This window comes from Aotus nancymaae, unplaced genomic scaffold (genome assembly GCF_030222135.1).
Source record: "Aotus nancymaae isolate 86718 unplaced genomic scaffold, 86718_ANA_hifiasm-v0.15.2.pri h1tg000250l, whole genome shotgun sequence".
Lineage (NCBI taxonomy): Eukaryota > Metazoa > Chordata > Mammalia > Primates > Aotidae > Aotus > Aotus nancymaae.
Window position 1 is genome coordinate 2,599,770 of NW_026988665.1, and position 20,321 is coordinate 2,620,090.

At 62.8% G+C, this 20,321-nt stretch overlaps 1 protein-coding gene across 1 annotated transcript in view; it reads right to left on the reverse strand.

Annotated features, from left to right (window-relative positions):
• The window catches only part of MORN1 (MORN repeat containing 1), a 42,983-nt gene that overhangs the window by 16,038 nt on the left and 6,624 nt on the right, over positions 1 to 20,321 (reverse strand). The window contains exons 5-8 of the mRNA XM_064371951.1: positions 20,089 to 20,179; positions 19,276 to 19,363; positions 8,470 to 8,566; positions 535 to 645 (exon numbers count right to left, since the gene is read on the reverse strand). Coding sequence (XP_064228021.1) covers positions 535 to 645; positions 8,470 to 8,566; positions 19,276 to 19,363; positions 20,089 to 20,179 — 387 coding nt within the window. The remainder of the gene's footprint in view (positions 1 to 534; positions 646 to 8,469; positions 8,567 to 19,275; positions 19,364 to 20,088; positions 20,180 to 20,321) is intronic.

The following is a 20,321-nucleotide window of genomic DNA, read 5'->3' on the forward strand; positions in this document are numbered from 1 at the left end:
CCTGCACACACACGTGCACACATTACACCCAAAAACCCCTGCACACACGTACACACACCTGTATACACACCCATGCACACACACCTGCACACTGACATGCACACACATGCCCCCACACACTCATGCACACACCTGCACACCCATGCACACACGCCTGCACACACCCATGCACACACATGCCTGCACACACACCCATGTACACACATGCTTGCACACACCCATGCACACATTACACCCCCACACACCCCTGCACACACATACGTACACACACGCCTGCACACACACCCATGCACACACATGCACACATTATACCCTTCCACACCCCTGCACACACACACCCCTGAGCACACACCCATAGGTGCCCGACTGGCAGGGGAGCTGGCACGCCTGCAGCCTCTCTGCCAGGCTCGGGCACAAAGGCTCTGCTCTGCCTTGGGAGCCACATGGCACATCTTGCCAGCATCTGCACTGCTTCAGCACCTGATGCCTGTTTCTCCTCTGGAAGCATCAGACCACCCTCCTGGAGATGCTTACTCTGGGCAATTTCCCCTTGGTCCTGCAGCAGCTGAACGTGCACCGAGAAGGGACAGCCTTGGGCCACTTCCATCACCTCCGGACCCAAGATCACCATCTTCGTGGCTTGTTCTGGGAGAGGACAGAGTGTGGCTTTACTGGTGCTGACTCAGCAGTGGGCGCCCTGGGAACCTGCTAGAGCTCGGGGTGGCAGCTAGAACTCGAGTGCACGCTGGGGCTGACCCCAAACAAGACGCCGTGCAGAGGCGCCAGCGGGGCAGCTGCTGCAGCCGGACGATGAGGCTTGGCGCTGCGGGACTTAAGCAAGCTGGGATGGAGTCCAGTAGACTCCAGGGGCCATGAAGCATGGCAGACACACTAGTGGGTGGCGCAGGACTGCAAGGTGTTCCTGCCTGTGGAATGTTCTGGCACGGCTTCCCAATGGTCAGGATTCAGGCGCTGCAATCTCTGCATCTGAGTCAGCACCCTAATGTGCTGGACCTGGGGCGGGGTGAGTGCTGGCGGCGAGCGTGACTTCTGCGGGGCCTGCGGGCATCTCTGAGGGCACTGGTTTGCACTGCATTCTGCTGCCAAGGTCCTTCAAACCCAGGAGGTGCGTGTGGAGCTGTCTGAGGAGCCGCGTGTGGCGCTGTCTGAGGGGGCGCGTGTGGAGCTGTCTGAGGAGGGGCGTGTGGCGCTGTCTGAGGAGCCGCGTGTGGAGCGGTCTGAGGGGGCGCGTGTGGAGCTGTCTGAGGGGGCGCGTGTGGCGCTGTCTGAGGAGGTGCGTGTGGCGCTGTCTGAGGAGCCGCGTGTGGAGCTGTCTGAGGGGGCACGTGTGGAGCTGTCTGAGGAGGGGCGTGTGGAGCTGTCTGAGGGGGCGCGTGTGGAGCTGTCTGAGGAGGCGCGTGTGGAGCTGTCTGAGGAGCCGCCTGTGGAGCTGTCTGAGGGGGCGCGTGTGGAGCTGTCTGAGGGGGCGCGTGTGGCGCTGTCTGAGGGGGCGCTTGTGGAGGTGTCTGAGGAGGCGCGTGTGGAGCTGTCTGAGGAGGGGCGTGTGGCGCTGTCTGAGGAGGGGCGTGTGGAGCTGTCTGAGGAGCCGCGTGTGGAGCTGTCTGAGGGGGCGCGTGTGGCGCTGTCTGAGGGGGCGCGTGTGGCGCTGTCTGAGGGGGCGCGTGTGGAGCGGTCTGAGGGGGCGCGTGTGGAGCGGTCTGAGGGGGCGCGTGTGGAGCTGTCTGAGGGGGCGCGTGTGGAGCGGTCTGAGGGGGCGCGTGTGGAGCGGTCTGAGGGGGCGCGTGTGGAGCTGTCTGAGGAGGCGCGTGTGGAGCGGTCTGAGGGGGCGCGTGTGGAGCGGTCTGAGGGGGCGCGTGTGGAGCTGTCTGAGGGGGCGCGTGTGGAGCTGTCTGAGGGGGCGCGTGTGGCGCTGTCTGAGGGGGCGCTTGTGGAGGTGTCTGAGGAGGCGCGTGTGGAGCTGTCTGAGGAGGGGCGTGTGGCGCTGTCTGAGGAGGGGCGTGTGGCGCTGTCTGAGGAGGGGCGTGTGGAGCTGTCTGAGGAGCCGCGTGTGGAGCTGTCTGAGGGGGCGCGTGTGGAGCTGTCTGAGGGGGCGCGTGTGGCGCTGTCTGAGGGGGCGCGTGTGGAGGTGTCTGAGGGGGCGCGTGTGGAGCGGTCTGAGGGGGCGCGTGTGGCGCTGTCTGAGGGGGCGCGTGTGGAGCGGTCTGAGGGGGCGCGTGTGGAGCGGTCTGAGGGGGCGCGTGTGGAGCTGTCTGAGGAGGCGCGTGTGGAGCTGTCTGAGGGGGCGCGTGTGGAGCTGTCTGAGGGGGCGCGTGTGGAGCTGTCTGAGGGGGCGCGTGTGGAGCTGTCTGAGGAGCCGCGTGTGGAGGTGTCTGAGGAGGCGCGTGTGGCGCTGTCTGAGGAGGCGCGTGTGGAGCGGTCTGAGGGGGCGCGTGTGGAGCGGTCTGAGGGGGCGCGTGTGGAGCTGTCTGAGGGGGCGCGTGTGGAGCGGTCTGAGGGGGCGCGTGTGGAGCGGTCTGAGGGGGCGCGTGTGGAGCTGTCTGAGGGGGCGCGTGTGGAGCGGTCTGAGGGGGCGCGTGTGGCGCGGTCTGAGGGGGCGCGTGTGGCGCGGTCTGAGGAGGGGCGTGTGGCGCTGTCTGAGGGGGCGCGTGTGGAGGTGTCTGAGGGGGCGCGTGTGGAGGTGTCTGAGGAGGCGCGTGTGGCGCTGTCTGAGGGGGCGCGTGTGGCGCTGTCTGAGGGGGCGCGTGTGGCGCTGTCTGAGGGGGCGCGTGTGGAGGTGTCTGAGGGGGCGCGTGTGGAGCTGTCTGAGGGGGCGCGTGTGGCGCTGTCTGAGGGGGCGCGTGTGGCGCTGTCTGAGGGGGCGCGTGTGGCGCTGTCTGAGGGGGCGCGTGTGGAGCGGTCTGAGGGGGCGCGTGTGGAGCGGTCTGAGGGGGCGCGTGTGGAGCGGTCTGAGGGGGCGCGTGTGGAGCGGTCTGAGGGGGCGCGTGTGGAGCGGTCTGAGGGGGCGCGTGTGGAGCGGTCTGAGGGGGCGCGTGTGGAGCGGTCTGAGGGGGCGCGTGTGGAGCGGTCTGAGGGGGCGCGTGTGGAGCGGTCTGAGGGGGCGCGTGTGGAGCGGTCTGAGGGGGCGCGTGTGGAGCGGTCTGAGGGGGCGCGTGTGGAGCGGTCTGAGGAGGGGCGTGTGGAGGGGTCTGAGGAGGGGCGTGTGGAGGTGTCTGAGGAGGGGCGTGTGGCGCTGTCTGAGGGGGCGCGTGTGGAGCTGTCTGAGGAGGCGCGTGTGGAGCTGTCTGAGGAGCCGCGTGTGGAGCTGTCTTGAGGAGCCGCGTGTGGAGCTGTCTGAGGAGGCGCGTGTGGAGGTGTCTGAGGAGGCGCGTGTGGAGGTGTCTGAGGAGGCGCGTGTGGAGCTGTCTGAGGAGCCGCGTGTGGAGGTGTCTGAGGGGGCGCGTGTGGAGGTGTCTGAGGGGGCGCGTGTGGAGGTGTCTGAGGGGGCGCGTGTGGAGGTGTCTGAGGGGGCGCGTGTGGAGCTGTCTGAGGGGGCGCTGTGGAGCTGTCTGAGGGGGCGCGTGTGGCGCTGTCTGAGGGGGCGCGTGTGGCGCTGTCTGAGGGGGCGCGTGTGGCGCTGTCTGAGGGGGCGCGTGTGGCGCTGTCTGAGGAGGGGCGTGTGGCGCGGTCTGAGGGGGCGCGTGTGGAGCGGTCTGAGGGGGCGCGTGTGGCGCTGTCTGAGGGGGCGCGTGTGGCGCTGTCTGAGGGGGCGCGTGTGGCGCTGTCTGAGGAGGGGCGTGTGGCGCGGTCTGAGGGGGCGCTGTGGAGCTGTCTGAGGGGGCGCGTGTGGCGCTGTCTGAGGGGGCGCGTGTGGAGCTGTCTGAGGGGGCGCGTGTGGCGCTGTCTGAGGGGGCGCGTGTGGCGCTGTCTGAGGAGGGGCGTGTGGCGCGGTCTGAGGGGGCGCGTGTGGAGCGGTCTGAGGGGGCGCGTGTGGCGCTGTCTGAGGAGGGGCGTGTGGCGCGGTCTGAGGGGGCGCGTGTGGAGCGGTCTGAGGGGGCGCGTGTGGAGCGGTCTGAGGGGGCGCGTGTGGAGCTGTCTGAGGGGGCGCGTGTGGCACTGTCTGAGGGGGCGCGTGTGGAGGTGTCTGAGGAGGCGCGTGTGGAGCTGTCTGAGGAGGGGCGTGTGGAGCTGTCTTGAGGAGCCGCGTGTGGAGCTGTCTGAGGAGGCGCGTGTGGAGCGGTCTGAGGGGGCGCGTGTGGAGCGGTCTGAGGGGGCGCGTGTGGAGCGGTCTGAGGGGGCGCGTGTGGAGCTGTCTGAGGGGGCGCGTGTGGAGGTGTCTGAGGAGCCGCGTGTGGAGCTGTCTGAGGAGCCGCGTGTGGAGCTGTCTTGAGGAGCCGCGTGTGGAGCTGTCTGAGGAGGCGCGTGTGGAGCTGTCTGAGGAGGCGCGTGTGGAGCTGTCTGAGGAGGCGCGTGTGGAGCGGTCTGAGGGGGCGCGTGTGGAGCGGTCTGAGGGGGCGCGTGTGGAGCGGTCTGAGGGGGCGCGTGTGGAGCTGTCTGAGGGGGCGCGTGTGGAGGTGTCTGAGGAGCCGCGTGTGGAGCTGTCTGAGGAGCCGCGTGTGGAGCTGTCTTGAGGAGCCGCGTGTGGAGCTGTCTGAGGAGGCGCGTGTGGAGCTGTCTTGAGGAGCCGCGTGTGGAGCTGTCTGAGGAGGCGCGTGTGGAGCGGTCTGAGGGGGCGCGTGTGGAGCGGTCTGAGGAGGCGCGTGTGGAGCGGTCTGAGGGGGCGCGTGTGGAGCGGTCTGAGGGGGCGCGTGTGGAGCGGTCTGAGGGGGCGCGTGTGGAGCTGTCTGAGGGGGCGCGTGTGGAGGTGTCTGAGGAGCCGCGTGTGGAGCTGTCTGAGGAGCCGCGTGTGGAGCTGTCTTGAGGAGCCGCGTGTGGAGCTGTCTGAGGAGGCGCGTGTGGAGCTGTCTGAGGAGGGGCGTGTGGAGCTGTCTGAGGAGGCGCGTGTGGAGCTGTCTGAGGAGCCGCGTGTGGAGCTGTCTGAGGAGCCGCGTGTGGAGCTGTCTTGAGGAGCCGCGTGTGGAGCTGTCTGAGGGGGCGCGTGTGGAGGTGTCTGAGGGGGCGCGTGTGGCGCTGTCTGAGGGGGCGCGTGTGGCGCTGTCTGAGGGGGCGCGTGTGGAGCTGTCTGAGGGGGCGCGTGTGGCGCTGTCTGAGGGGGCGCGTGTGGCGCTGTCTGAGGGGGCGCGTGTGGAGCTGTCTGAGGGGGCGCGTGTGGCGCTTTCTGAGGGGGCGCGTGTGGCGCTGTCTGAGGGGGCGCGTTGGCGCTGTCTGAGGGGGCGCGTGTGGCGCTGTCTGAGGGGTCGCGTGTGGCGCTGTCTGAGGGGGCGCGTGTGGAGCTGTCTGAGGGGGCGCGTGTGGCGCTGTCTGAGGGGGCGCGTGTGGCGCTGTCTGAGGGGGCGCGTGTGGAGCTGTCTGAGGGGTCGCGTGTGGCGCTGTCTGAGGGGGCGCGTGTGGCGCTGTCTGAGGAGGGGCGTGTGGAGCTGTCTGAGGAGCCGCGTGTGGCGCTGTCTGAGGAGGGGCGTGTGGCGCTGTCTGAGGGGGCGCGTGTGGAGCTGTCTGAGGGGGCGCGTGTGGAGCTGTCTGAGGGGGCGCGTGTGGAGGTGTCTGAGGAGGCGCGTGTGGAGCTGTCTGAGGAGCCGCGTGTGGAGCTGTCTTGAGGAGCCGCGTGTGGAGCTGTCTGAGGAGGCGCGTGTGGAGCTGTCTGAGGAGGGGCGTGTGGAGCTGTCTGAGGAGCCGCGTGTGGAGCTGTCTGAGGAGCCGCGTGTGGAGCTGTCTTGAGGAGCCGCGTGTGGAGCTGTCTGAGGAGGCGCGTGTGGAGCTGTCTGAGGAGGGGCGTGTGGAGCTGTCTGAGGAGGCGCGTGTGGAGCTGTCTGAGGAGCCGCGTGTGGAGCTGTCTGAGGAGCCGCGTGTGGAGCTGTCTTGAGGAGCCGCGTGTGGAGCTGTCTGAGGAGCCGCGTGTGGAGCTGTCTGAGGAGCCGCGTGTGGAGGTGTCTGAGGAGGGGCGTGTGGAGCTGTCTGAGGAGGGGCGTGTGGAGCTGTCTGAGGGCGCGCGTGTGGCGCTGTCTGAGGGGGCGCGTGTGGAGGTGTCTGAGGAGGCGCGTGTGGAGGTGTCTGAGGAGGCGCGTGTGGAGCTGTCAGAGGAGGGGCGTGTGGCGCTGTCTGAGGGCGCGCGTGTGGCGCTGTCTGAGGGGGCGCGTGTGGAGCTGTCTGAGGAGCCGCGTGTGGAGGTGTCTGAGGAGGGGCGTGTGGAGCTGTCTGAGGAGGGGCGTGTGGCGCTGTCTGAGGAGGCGCGTGTGGCGCTGTCTGAGGAGGCGCGTGTGGCGCTGTCTGAGGAGGCGCGTGTGGAGGTGTCTGAGGAGGGGCGTGTGGCGCTGTCTGAGGAGCCGCGTGTGGAGCTGTCTGAGGAGGCGTGTGTGGAGCTGTCTGAGGAGCCGCGTGTGGCGCTGTCTGAGGAGGCGCGTGTGGCGCTGTCTGAGGAGGCGCGTGTGGCGCTGTCTGAGGAGTCGCGTGTGGAGCTGTCTGAGGGGGCGCGTGTGGAGCGGTCTGAGGGGGCGCGTGTGGAGCTGTCTGAGGAGGGGCGTGTGGAGCTGTCTGAGGAGGCGCGTGTGGCGCTGTCTGAGGAGGCGCGTGTGGCGCTGTCTGAGGAGGCGCGTGTGGAGGTGTCTGAGGAGGCGCGTGTGGAGGTGTCTCAGGAGGCGCGTGTGGAGCTGTCTGAGGAGGCGCGTGTGGCGCTGTCTGAGGAGGCGCGTGTGGCGCTGTCTGAGGAGGTGCGTGTGGAGGTGTCTGAGGAGCCGCGTGTGGAGCTGTCTGAGGAGCCGCGTGTGGAGGTGTCTGAGGAGGCGCGTGTGGAGCTGTCTGAGGAGGCGCGTGTGGAGTTTTCTGAGGAGCCGCGTGTGGAGCTGTCTGAGGAGGTGTGTGTGGCACTGTCTGAGGAGGTGTGTGTGGCACTGTCTGAGGAGGTGAGTGTGGAGCTGTCTGAGGAGGCGCGTGTGGAGCTGTCTGAGGAGGTGTGTGTGGCACTGTCTGAGGAGGTGTGTGTGGCACTGTCTGAGGAGGCGAGTGTGGAGCTGTCTGAGGAGGCGCGTGTGGAGCTGTGTGAGGAGGGGCGTGTGGAGCTGTCTGAGGAGGCGCGTGTGGAGCTGTCTGAGGAGGCGAGTGTGGAGCTGTCTGAGGAGGGGCGTGTGGAGCTGTCTGAGGAGGCGCGTGTGGAGTTGTCTGAGGAGGCGCGTGTGGAGCTGTCTGAGGAGCCGCGTGTGGAGCTGTCTGAGGAGCCGCGTGTGGAGCTGTCTGAGGAGGTGTGTGTGGCACTGTCTGAGGAGGTGAGTGTGGAGCTCTCTGAGGAGGTGAGTGTGGAGCTGTCTGAGGAGGTGTGTTTAGAGCTGTCTGTGTGTGTGGGTCTGTCTGAGGAGGTGCGTGTGGAGCTGTCTGAGGTGTGTGTGGTGGTGTCTGAGGAGGCGCGTGTGGAGCTGTCTGAGGAGGGGTGTGTGGCACTGTCTGAGGAGGTGTGTGTGGCACTGTCTGAGGAGGTGAGTGTGGAGCTGTCTGCGGAGGTGTGTTTAGAGCTGTCTGTGTGTGTGCGTCTGTCTGAGGAGGTGCATGTGGAGCTGTCTGAGGTGTGTGTGGAGGTGTCTGAGGAGGCGCATGTGGAGCTGTCTGAGGAGGTGTGTGTGGCACTGTCTGAGGAGGTGAGTGTGGAGCTGTCTGAGGAGGCGCGTGTGGAGGTGTCTGAGGAGGTGAGAGTGGAGCTGTCTGAGGAGACGCGTGTGGTGGTGTCTGAGGAGGTGCGTGTGGAGCTGTCTGAAGAGGTGTGTGTGGATCTGAGGAGGTTTGTGGGTCTCCTAGGCTCAGACCTTTCATATGCTCCCGGTGCAGACCCTGAGTCAGTGCTGGCATCATCTGCACCTGTGTCACCAATTTGGTTCCACGGTTTGGACAAGCGTTGTGTCTCTGATCAGACTGACCCCTCGGGTATCAGCCTCATTCTGGCATCCATGGAGCGGCCACTCTGAGGCCACCAGTCCACCAGGACACCACCTGAAGAGGGAAGGTGGCTCACGGAGGCCACCTCAGAGGTGGCCCCACTGGGTGGTCCTTCTGTGAGCCTGAGCCCCCCCAGAGGTCGCATCACCATGCAGAAGCCTCAGGGAAACTGGACAGAGGTCAGTTGGGGTATAGCACAACCATGACCTGACACCCCTAGACACTCAGGCCTCAAGTCTGGGAGGCCCCACTGGCAGCAGGACGACTTCTGAGGTCGGGTTAGACCATGTTTTTTAAGAAGGGGGTGAGGTTTTAGATTCCACTTTGCCACATTCCTCCCCCGTGTGCTCTGGGTGTCTCCCATGTGACTGTCCTGTGGCCGGGCCCACCCCACAGTGGACCTCACAGTACCCACGGGAAGCCAGCTACACCTACCTGCTGGGTGGCCATTGATCCACAGCCCAGAATAGGTGAGCCCTGAGCAGTGGGCCATGCTGCCCAGTCCACTGAAGACGTCGCTGTGCCACTGCCCCTGTAGAGAGAAAGGTGAGGCTCAGGCTGGTGGCTCCCAAGGGGCTTGAGTGGGTCCCTGCAAGGCACTGCGGCTCCCTGGGGCTACCTCGGAGCCCCAGGACCAAAGGCTGCTAGAAAACCACATTGTCTCGAGGGTCCTTGCAGCCTGTCCCTTGGTGGTGAGAAACTATGTTTCATTAGAATGTGATCCAATTTGCTTTGCAAAATATACTCCCCTTTGAATTTTAACGATGCCAGGAGGTATGGGAACAATGGCACAGTATATAAAATGCAAACAAAAACTTGAACGGGCACATTTTAGCACAAAAATCCTTTTAACACAAAGATATTGCGTTTGTGCCATGTATCATAAAGGAGGCCTGAACCTGCAAAGCGCTCGACTGTGGCGTTGGGATTAAGGTGCCCTGATTGTCCGTCACACTGTTCATTTATACATGAAGGGGCCAATTAAAACACACAGTTTGAAAAATCATGCCTGTGTGCTTGCCTGTTCACTGCACACCCCAGCTCTGCCTCCTGCATAACAAGCCTGGTTTCCAAGTCATACAACAAAGCCTGGGAGAATCATGGGAAAAGCATGGTGATTACGTTCATGGAAAATTTGAAGAAGTGGTGTTTCATTTGACTCTGAATTACTTCCATTAGCAGAAAAATTAACCAAAGGCATGTTTTGCTTCTATTCAGTCTTCAGCAGAAGGTAATTGGGCTCCTGCTTCCCTGCCCAGCCCTACCAGGGTGCCTTTTCCAGGGGAGCCCCAAGGCAGCTGTGGCAGGTCTGCAGTGCGCAGCACGTGCCTTCCGGGGTCTCTCTACGGATCCTGGGACGGACCTGGGATGCGTGGAAGAGAGGCGGGACACCAGCGAGGGTCTAGGGCCAGGGCTGAGGAGGCAGGCAGATCAGGGAGAAGGGGATGGTGCCGGCACTCTCTCTGGCCGCAGGGAGACAGGGCCTCTGCAGACAGCCCTGAAGGCCACAGCCCCAAAGGTAATGAATGGATTGCTCCCAAAGGCTAGGGAAAGCCATGGTGCAAGAGGAGCTGTGTGTGTGTGTGTGTGTGTGTGGGGCAGGGCTAGTGAGTTGCATTTGCAGATGGGCTAAAAAGGAGCCTCCAGGTCCAGGCCACCAGTGGTGGGCGGGGCAGGGCAGGGCGGCTGGCAGCCGCTGGCCTGGAGCACGGCTCACGCCTCCAGGCAGGGGACTCCAAGTCAACTGGTAGCCTTAGCCCGAGTGGGTGCCTGGCGGCAGCAAAAACACAGCTCTCAGCTTCAGGAGAGGCCGAGCAGCCAGCTGGGGGTGCCAGGTGGGCAGAGGACCGGCTGCTGTCTGGGCAGGGACCTTGTCCTGAGGCTCTTGTCCCTCCAGCACGCAGACCCCAAGATCCCAGCCAGCACCCACCTGGCTGCATTCCTGCCCTGTTCTGAGCTGAGCGCGCCACTGATGTTGGCCCGTTGGCCCAGACAGTTGCCCTGAAGATCATATCCCGGTTCACTGTGCCACCCTGGGTGCTGGGAGAGGGCCACCCACACTGGCAATGACAGTCAGTGGGGGCCCCAGGGCCGACCGCACACGGGGGTCAGGTGAGAGCAGTTCTGGGGTTCAGATACCAAGGACTGGCGCAGAGTCCAAGGGCTGCCCCGATCGCTGCCTCACGGCCTGCCTGGGGGCCATGCCCTGCTTGGAGCCGAGGGTGCCCTTGCATGCACATGGCACCTCCCCTCAGCCTTGCCCCCTCGGTTCTCTGTCCTGTGACTCCAGACATTCCCATCAAACTGAGCCAGCGTCCACTGCATGTGACTGGCACTTCTTGAGAGTCCCTTCCTGGGACCGTTGTTCTCATTCTGCCCCTCATCTTGCTCACGCTGGACGGCGAGAGCGTGAGTCAGCGCGCAGCTGAGGGCTCTTCAGGGCGTCTGCATCACTGTCAGTAATGAGAATAGCGATGGCTCATCTCTGCCCCGTCCCACCTGCTTGGCCTCTGGAAGGCGCCCTGGGCTTTCAGGAGGAGGAAAATGGAGCTGCGGGGCCGGGTGACACCAGTTGCCATGTGTTGCCCAGGGTGAGTACCCAGTGAGGTCATGACTGAGCAGGGGAAGCCAGACACACTCAGGGCATGAGAAACGCAGAGGTGCAGAGCCCGCCTTTGGGGTGAGTCACTTCAGCCATGGTTGGTGTGGGGCTGCAGCTAACATATGTGGTACAAGCCTGGCTGGCATCCCCCTCCCCAGGTACGCAGCAAGCAGGTCAGGGCTTGGCATCTTCGGCACCCACTGCTGGTGTCCAGATGGGAGGCTGAGCCTGCGCAGCAGTGCCAGGCAAGCTTCGATGCAGCACTTGGTCAGTCCAAGCACATTTGAGTGCTCAATGCAACAGGTCCAATAGCATGGTCTTGATTAATTCGTGTCAATCACACCTTTGACAATTCAGCTGTTTCTGTGGCATGCATCCAAGCAGGAACAAGCAGGAGGGTATTAAATAGGGTATAGGGGAGGCTCCTGATGCTCCCGCTGATGGCACAGACTGGGACGCCGAGAGTCCTGGAGTAGCTGCCTCCCGCCCAGGCCTTGGGGAACACCCAGGCACAGTCCAGGCCAATGCCCAGTGTGGAGAGCCATGCGCAGGGCCTCAGTTGCAGAGAGGCTGGTGCTGAGGAGTGGGCATGCCACGCCTGCTCTGCATCCTCCTCCCTGCCGGGCACTGCCTGGCACCCAGGTGAGCACAGGTGTGCGGTGGTGATGGTGACATGGTCTTTGGGGAAGGGCCACTTGGGGTCCAGGTCCACACCCAAAAGAAAGACAGAGGCAAACAGCGGTTTCAAAGTCAGGACGCGGTCACGCAGGTGAAGCTGACGCACATACGTCCCGCCATCACAATGGTGACCCCAGGACCATGAGGGTGTCTTCTGTGAGCGCCCTCCCTTCCCTGCCCTGCTCCGCCGGGGGTGGCAGAGCACTCAGGAGGCCCTGGGCAGTGCTTGGCTCTCCCCAGCCCCCAGCACCACTTGGCCGAAGGCTCACACCTCCTTTGACAGTTAAGAGCTTCGTGGGCTGAGCGGGTGCTGGCTGACTGCAAAGCCTGAGGTGGAAGAGGTTGAGTGCTCGATTCTCACCCCGGGGGGCACTTCTGGTCCGTTCATTCGTGCTGTTTCAGGCACTTCCGGTCCATTCACGCGTGCTGTTTCAGTTTTCAGGCACTTCCGGTCCGTTCACGAGTGGTTTCAGGCACTTCCGGTCCGTTCACGCGGTGTTGTTTCAGGCACTTCCGGTCCGTTCACTCGTGCTGTTTTAGGCACTTCCGGTCCCTTCACTCGTGCTGTTTTAGGCACTTCCGGTCCCTTCACTCGTGCGGTTTTAGGCACTTCCGGTCCCTTCACGTGCTGTTTTAGGCACTTCCGGTCCCTTCATGCGTGGTTTTAGGCACTTCTTGTACCTTCATTCGTGCTGTTTTAGGCACTTCTGGTCCGTTCACTTGTGCTGTTTTAGGCACTTCTGGTCCATACACTCGCGCTGTTTTAGGCACTTCTGGTCCCTTCATTCGTCTTGTTTCCTTTCTGTGCTTTTATTGGAAGTGACTCCCTCTGTTTTCAGGCCCCGGTCAGGCGCCCACCCTCCCCTGGCACTATCAGGCACTTCCTGCCTCCAGCCCTCCTGGGGGTCCTGGGTCTGGTGCTCCTTGGGGTTCAACACCCCCTAGATGTGGGGGTGAAGAGCGGGGGTCCAGCTTTCCCCAGTGTCAGCCTCGAGGGTTTGTGGTCTGGAGAAAGTAACCCCAACCATTGCCAAACCTGAGGCCTGCAGCAGGCGGGGCCTCGCTGAGGTTCACGGCCTAGTGCACCAGGTAAGGGCTCCCGGACCAGCTGCCCAGCCCCCTCAGGCCATGTCACGGGGGAGGAACCTGCCGGATCCTCCTGGCTGGGCCCTTCGACTGCCCAGGGGCTGGGCGCCGCTGCCTCCAGTTTCTGAGGCCCGGCCATTCACATCACCTCCTAGGGACAGCGAGGACCAGAGGTCCTGCATTTGACCTCGCTGGTCCCATCTCGAGTGCCCAGGCTTTAAGGTGTGAACTGTGAGGAGCTCCAGAGGGGATATGGGGCCTGCCCTAGTGACCCTACTGGTTCCACCACGGCCTGACAGTCAGCCCCCTCCGCTGCCACAGGGTGGCAGAGGGTCCAAGGGAGGCAAGCAGGCCAGATTCCCCAAATGCCATGCTCAAGCACCCCAAGTTATTTACATGGTTCTCAGTGTTACGTGCACCCCTGGGCTCCCCCACTGGTCCTGGCTCCCTGGACTGTGACCCCTGGGTCCGAGGGTAGTAGGCCCAAACGTGGAGACCCTGGGTGGGCATTCCCACACATGCCCAGCTGAGGAGAGGAGGCTGGGGGACTGCAGCGGGCGAAGCTGCCCAGAAGGAGGCACCTGCTCTGTGCGGTGAGCAGGTGCTCGGCGCCCAGCGGTGCCTCTGGGAAAGCTGGCGTATGAGACAGCCAACACCGTGGCGCAGCTGACGCAGCCAGGGACGCCCAGAGGGGCGCGCCGCCAACACGGGCAGGAGACGCTCCAACATGCACACACGCGTGGTCCACTCCATCTGCTCCGAATTCCGGTCCGGCTCCCAGAGAGGACGTTTTGGAGGATGCGTGGGGTCTGCCCAAGCCCTCGGGTCCTGGGAGGTCGAGGCAGCAAGCCATAAAGCAGGGGTGCCGGGGACGGAGATGGCTGAGGGGTGCTTGCAGCCCAGGACTCTGTGGCTTCCGGGACTGGCCTGAGCCACGTGGCTCCCATCGCTGTGGAAGAGGAGCCTTCTCTGCTTAGGGATCTGCTGTTCTTGTTTTTCGTCAGAAGAAGCTGTAAGACATTTATTTTCAGGAGTGCATTTTTTTCCAGAACACATTTTTAAAAAAGGTTCTTCACAAAGCTCTGCATGAAGGGATGCTGGCTGCAAGGCAGGAGGCACGGTTTGCAGTAGACACACCTGCTGTCGGGAGGGAGAGCAGGTCTCCAGAGGGCCTCGCCAGCCTGGAGCTCATGCTGCCTTGGGTACAGCCGACGTGTCCTGGAGCTGCTCCTGCTATAGACGGGAGGATCGGAGCTGATGGAACAGGTGCTGAGGGCACACTCCGAGGTGGGCAGAGGCGAAGGCCAGGGGCGAGAGAAGGGAGGACTCACCACTTTCTAGTCTTCTCAGAATATAAAGTGATCTCTGAAAAGTGAACAGCTGGCTGGTTGGGTGTGGCTGGGGCGGCAGGGCAGTTCTCAAAGGCAACTCAGTGTCCAAGAAGGGCCGGCGCCTGGCTCGTGGCCTCGCTCGACGGCTCACGCTCCCAGGGAAGAAATCCAAAGGTCCAGACTTCTGTGCACACGGGCACTCCACAAAGCCTGGCAGTGCCAACACGGTGAGGGGAGGTGCTCCGGGATGGGGGCAGCTGGTGGCCAGGATTGGGGGAGACCACAGCTGCCACGAAGCGGCAGAGAGGAGTGAGACCCGGTGTGCCGTGGTGGCCACAGCCGACAGCGGATGGGGCCTGCGTCTCAATTGTGGCTATTGTTAAGAGGGCTAATACGCATTAGGGTAACCTTTTACAAAAACTACAGAAAACCAGCAGCGTTGGTGAGGCTGGGGAGGAATTGAGCGGTGCGCGCTGTGGGTGGAAGGGTAAGACGGGGATGCCGTGGTGGGAAGCGGCATGGCAGCTTCTCAAAAATTAAAAGCAGAGTCAGCACTTGATGCAGCAATCTCACTTCTGGGTCTGCAGCCCAAAGGGACTTGAAGAGGTCTCTGTGCAGCCGGACTCACGGCAGCATCACCCACAGGACCCAGGCGCAGGAAGCCTCCCCAGTGTTGTCTGTCCACAAGGCGGGGCCCTGCTCAGCCTTAGGAAGGAAGCAGGGGTTGGCACAGGCCCTGTCATGGATGCGTCAGGGGACGCCGTGCTGGGTACAACGAGCCAGGCATGAAAGGACACCCGTGGGTGATGCCACTCACAGGAGGCCCCTAGAGCAGTAAGTCCAGAGATACATAGTGGCATGCTGGCTGCCGGGGCAGCGCGGGGGACTTTGGGTAGGAAGATGACAAGGTTCTGGAGGTGGCCGTGGTATGTGCGTGCCTCCTGCCACTCAACTGCGTGCCTCACCACGGGTGTGGCCGTGCAGTGGCACACGCGGGAAATCCCAGCCCTCTGGGGCCGAGGCAGAAGTCCTGAGAGCCCAGGAGTTCACGCTTAGCCTGGGCAACGGTGAGACCTCGCCTCTACAAAATAAAAAGTAGTTAAGATGGTAATTTTTATATTACATGTATTTTACCATGACAAAATAGTTGGTGTTTCAGTTTATTTTTTTGAGACAGGTTCTTGCTCTGTTGCCCAGGCTGGAGTGCAGTGGCATGATTTCAACTCACTGCAACCATCTGCCTCCAGGGTTCAAGTGATTCTTCCTCCTCAGCCTCCTGAGTAGCTGGGACCACAGGTGTGTGCCATCATGCTTGGCTAATTTTTAACTTTTTAAAAATTCTTCTGTAGAGACAGTCTTCCTATGTTGCCCAGGCTGGTCTTCAACTCCTGGGCTCAAGCAGTACTCCCACCTTGGCCTCCCAAAGTACTGAGATTACAGGTGCGAGCCACTGTGCCTGGCTGACAAAGTGTTTTTTCAAGCGGGCTAAGTATTTGACGAATGACATCACGAGGAACGGCCGTCCCCTCACTCGGGACGGGCCTGGGGATGTGCGGCCGGACTCCCCTCTCCAGCCGCTGCTGCCTCCCTGGGTCTACTGCGTTTACTGTCCAGGCTGAAGGTGGTGGAGGGGCACCGTGGCCAGAGGGTCCAGCACTAAGACGCAGAGCAGAGAGCTGCGCAGCTGGGCTGCGGGCGCCACGCACCGAGAGCCTCGCTTCTCCTAATTAACTGGAGGCCAGGGGACAGACCTGGTTGTTTTTTCTTGCGCAAACAGCCATGTGAAAACCTCCTGCCTCCGAAGTGCAGTCTGGCAGCTCCACGGTGCTGCCCGGGAGGCGGCCCAGGCCCGGCCCTGATCCTGAGGGCATGGGGCCCAGCCTGTCCTCTTGGCCTCGGGCGCCCTTCTCTGTTCTTAGCGTCTACATCGGTCTGGGCATGGGGCAATGCCTGTAGAAGGTACGGGAGGAGCTGGTGGCTCGGTGGCTGCAGGCACTGGCCACGGTCTGCCCGAGCCTGCAGGTGTCAGCAGTGTGGACACGGCCAGGGGACTGCTGCTGCTGGGGACATTGCCCAGGGGACCACAGGGGGCGGCGAGCACCTGCACACAGCAGTGTCCTCAAGGAGCTCAGGCCACTGGCCTGCCTGGTAAGGGTGTGTGGGCCTCGGTTGGCCGGCAGTCCCAGGGCCCGCCCAGGTCATCCAGTCCTCCAGGCCTGGACGGCAGAGGGAAGGGAGGTCATGTTATAACCCCAAGGAATGTAGGTCACTTAAAGGGTTTGCACCAAGACCTTTGTAGAATCCTCTGCAAAACTCTGAGGAATTCAAGGCTGTAGCACCAAGAGGAAAAACCATCCCAAGTAGAAAGGCCCGGGGCGACAGAGCCGCACAGCAGCGCTGGGGGGCCAAGCCGGCCTGTTCTCAGGAGTGTGCAGCCAGCCCTCAGGCCCAGGGCCCATCCACACCGCGGGCTGGGAATAAGCTCCAGGCTCCCAGGGAGGAGCCGCCTCCCTCCAGCGAGGCCGGGCCAGTGTGGTGCCGGGAAGGGGCTGGGCTGCCCCCTGGTGGACGCGCCGAGTGCCCTGCTGCCATCAGCCCAGGAAGGAGGGAGCCGTCCCTTGCCCCGTCCTCTCTCGGCCCAGGCCAATGGTGACCAGCAGGCAGCGTAGCCCAGAGTTGGTGTCTGGGTGGCAGCCAGGGGACCCGTGGGACAGAACAGCTTTTGGAGACAGAGCTGTGCTGGGAGTGGGGGTGGGGAGGACAAAGCCATCTGTGGTCCTCTGGAGGAACAGGAGCTGCTTCTTGCCTAGCCCTGCCCAGCCCAGGCCGGAGGGGACAGCCTGTCTGGCAGCAGGTGGCACTCGAGTCCCTGGGCCGTGAGACGGGCCCTGACCAGGTCCTCCCGAGTCTCAGGGAATGTGCGGGTTTGGTGAGTGGCCGGGGGCTCCCAGGGTTGCGCGTCCACTCCCCGGCGCGGAAGCCCGTGGTCCCTGTGCCTTAGCTTCCTCACCTACGCTCTGCACTGAGCCAATGCACTGAAAGGCAGACGGCAGAATCTGGCATCCAGGAAGTGAAACCACACCCCCGAGCCCAAGCTCCAGAGCTGTGCACCAGAGCCGCCCCAGCCTCGCCCCAGCCCTGCAAGGCGAGGCCCCGCTCAGCCTTAGGAAGGGAGAAGAGAATTCTGCCCAGAGACTCCCGTGGCCGTCTCTCCCACTGCCACTCTGGAGAGGGAAGGCAAGGGAGTCGTGGCTGTCCCGGCACGCCGTGAAGCCTGGTCCTGCAGGACGAGCACACGTCCCTGGGAGAGAAGAGGTGGAGCCTTGGCCAGGCTACAGCACCTCCTGCCTGTGGATCAGGTGGGAACCGGCAGCACCGGCCCAGGCCAGTGGGGGCAGCAGCGATGCTGGCGTGGACTCCCACGGCCCAGCAAGGACGCTCCCAGAGTGGGCATGGGCGGCACTTTTACCCAAGCAGGATGGTCTGTTTCAAGAGCAGGGAGGGTGGACATGCATGAGGAGGGGGAGCCTGATCACCCCTCCAGGGCCCCACATCTGACCAGCTCTGAGGCCCTGCTGCGGGGCAGCTGCACCAGCCAGGACGAGGCTCCCATCCCTACCCCCATCTCCTCCATCCCATGAGGCCTCATGCCAACTGCCAACGCATCACCTCTCAACTCCCAGCACCCCCTTCCTTGCCCACTTTTTCCGATGGGAGCTGGCCCCTGTAAACGTTTCTCCTTTGCCAGCGAGTGCAATGCCAGGCTTTGTCAAAGAGAACCAGGTAAGACTGTGGGAGGCAGTGTGTCTACTTTTAACTCCTACGGCCGGGGCCAGTGGCCTGCAGAAAACCCCCCAGTGTCCGGTCTCTGGCAAGGGTCTCCTGTGCCTCAGGGGGAGTTTCCTGAGAAGCAGCTCTGGCCCCTGGAACCCTAGAAAACCTTTCTCCCACCTGGGCTGGCAGCCACACCCTCTGTTGAGGTCTGAGTCTCAGGAGGGTGCTGGGTTCCTCCCAGTTCCAGGGACCGTTCTCTCCAACCATGGCTCCAACGTTCACATGGGAATCCTGGCAAGCGTGGGAATTCAGCTGACATCGTAATTCTGCGACCCACACCATCAACGCTGCATTTCTCACCAATGGCAGCCCGGAGGCCCGAAGGACCCAGGGAGTCCTCTCCGAGGCCCTGGCCGCCGCGCTGACTTGCACGTGTGGCTCCTTCCTGTTAGTCAGGGGAGCTCAGGCCTGCAGTCCAGCCCGGGCAACAGCTGCAGCCCCCGCAGGCCCCACGGAAGGGGCTGTCAGCGGGACCCCTCCTGACTCTGCGATGCTGCCATCCCTTCTCTTGCCCCTTTGGTAGCTGCCTCGTCCTTGTTAGTGACTCTTTCGTTACACTTTCCCCATTGGAGTGACAGGTGTGGCTTCTTATTTATTTATTTATTTTGAGACGGAGTTGCACTGTGTTGCCAGGCTGGAGTGCAGTGGTGCGATCTCAGCTCACTGCAACCTCCGCCTCCTGGGTTCAAGTGATTCTCCTGCCTCAGCCTCCTGAGTAGCTGGGATTACAGGTGCCCACCACCACGCCTGGCTAATTTCTGTATTTTTAGTAGAGACAAGCTTTCACCATGTTGGCGAGGCTGTCCTCGAACTCTTGACCTCAGGTGATCTGCCCACCTCAGCCTCCCGAAGTGCTGGGATGACAGGTGTGAGCCACCGTGCCTGGCAATGGGTGTGGTTCTGTCTCCTGACTGCGTCCTGAACCAGGTCCCACTGTCCACTGAACACAGGCCAAAAGCCCAGGCGCCAGCCTCGACTCTTCCCTTGCCCCTGCCCGCACATCCAACCTGTCCACAAGTCCGGCACCTTCTCCTCCAAACCTCCTGAATTTGCTCTCTGCATGCGCAGGGCCACCGACCCTCTCCCCAGAGAACAATCCTAGTCCCTGCCTCGTAGGGTCTGTTGCAGACTAGAATGTGCCACCCCAAAATCTGCCTCTTTGGCATCAGCACTATTTTGAGCTGATTATTTTGAGAAACTGCAGACACAGGAGAAGCTCTGAAAACAGAGTAGAAGTTTCCCTTGTGTAAGAAAAATTTGCATCCAAAAGGAAACTCCACGTGTAAGAGTGTCTCCTCTTCCTACGAGGAGGAGAAAGGCCCCAGATCATCGAGGCGCGACAGCTCCTGTCGGTGGAGAAGGCCCCACCTCAGCCACGTCACAAGCCTTACCCATGACTGGTCCCCAACACCCTTCTCCCTTTGGTTTGGCTGAAGATGGAATCTGAACCCAAGGCGAGAGCCGCCTGTGAGCTTGCCCGCTTCTCTGGTACCCCCCGAGCACACCAAGGTACACAGACGAACCCACTCCTGTTTGTTTTTCTCTGTGAGGGGAGAGGGAAACTTCTCTTCCCACACAGGATGATGAGGGATGAGCAGGGCCTGGCACGTGGAGAAGCTGCCAGGGCGAGGCTCCCTACACACCCCACACGCCCTGCCCACTGTGAGTCCTGTACCCTCTGGGCAGTGGGCGCTGTGTGCCCCCGGGTACCTCATAGGTGGAGCCGTCGGCACAGCGCAGCACCCCGTGTCCCTGACGCTGATCCCGGACCCAGTCGCCGTCGTACTTGTCACCGTTCCTGGGGGACACATGCACAGAGTCCACTGTCAGCATGGGGAGCCAGGTGGCCGCGGTGACTCAGACCAGCTCCTCCCACCGGGCTCCGCAGGCACCGAGGGACCAAAGCAAAAATAGGCCTGAGCAGATGGCCCCGAGAGCTCCTCCTTCGCCAGGGCCAGCTGGAGGCCGATGACAGGCGGTGGGGACACATCCGCCCACCCCCACCCTAGACGGCAGGCCCGCTCGGGATGCACTCGGCTTCCACCACTCGAAACAGGCAATGACACGGGAGAGGCAGCAGGAGGGGCCTGCAGTCTCCACAGCCAGTGGAGACTCTGCCTCTGCCTCGGGAATTTCAACACAGCTGAAGACATCTAGCACTTGCTGAAGGCGGGAGGCTCTGCCGGCCGGAGAGCGCCCCCATCCTCATCCAGACCTGGAGGGGCTCCTGTGGCACCACCCTTCCGCCTGCCTGATCTTCTCAGGAGGTATTTTAACGGGGCAGGGGTCACGCTTTCTCTACTAAACACACAATCGGTCAATTTCAATAAATAGGGAGAATGACACCCAAAACCACAGAATGCAGTTAAACAACTTGGCCCTGGAGGGGCTGGGGGCAGACAGGGGCTGGATCAGGCCCGGGGTGTCCTATAGTCAGTCCTGTCTATGTCCCCAGGCCACGTGGCCTCACACCTGCTCTGCATCTGCCATTCGCCAGGCAGCGCCTGCGCGACTCATACTCACTTAAAGAGCATCTGCCCCGGCCCGTGCCTCTTGTTGCCATGGAAGGAGCCCTGGTACACCTGTCCATCGCGATCCACCAGAAACCCGTGTCCTGGAGGAGGGACCGAGAGACACACGTGGCTTCGTGTCCATTGCAATCCACCAGAAACCCGGGTCCTGGAGAAGGGACCGAGAGACACATGTAGCTTCGTGTCCATCCCGATCCACCAAAAACCCGTGTCCTGGAGGAGGGA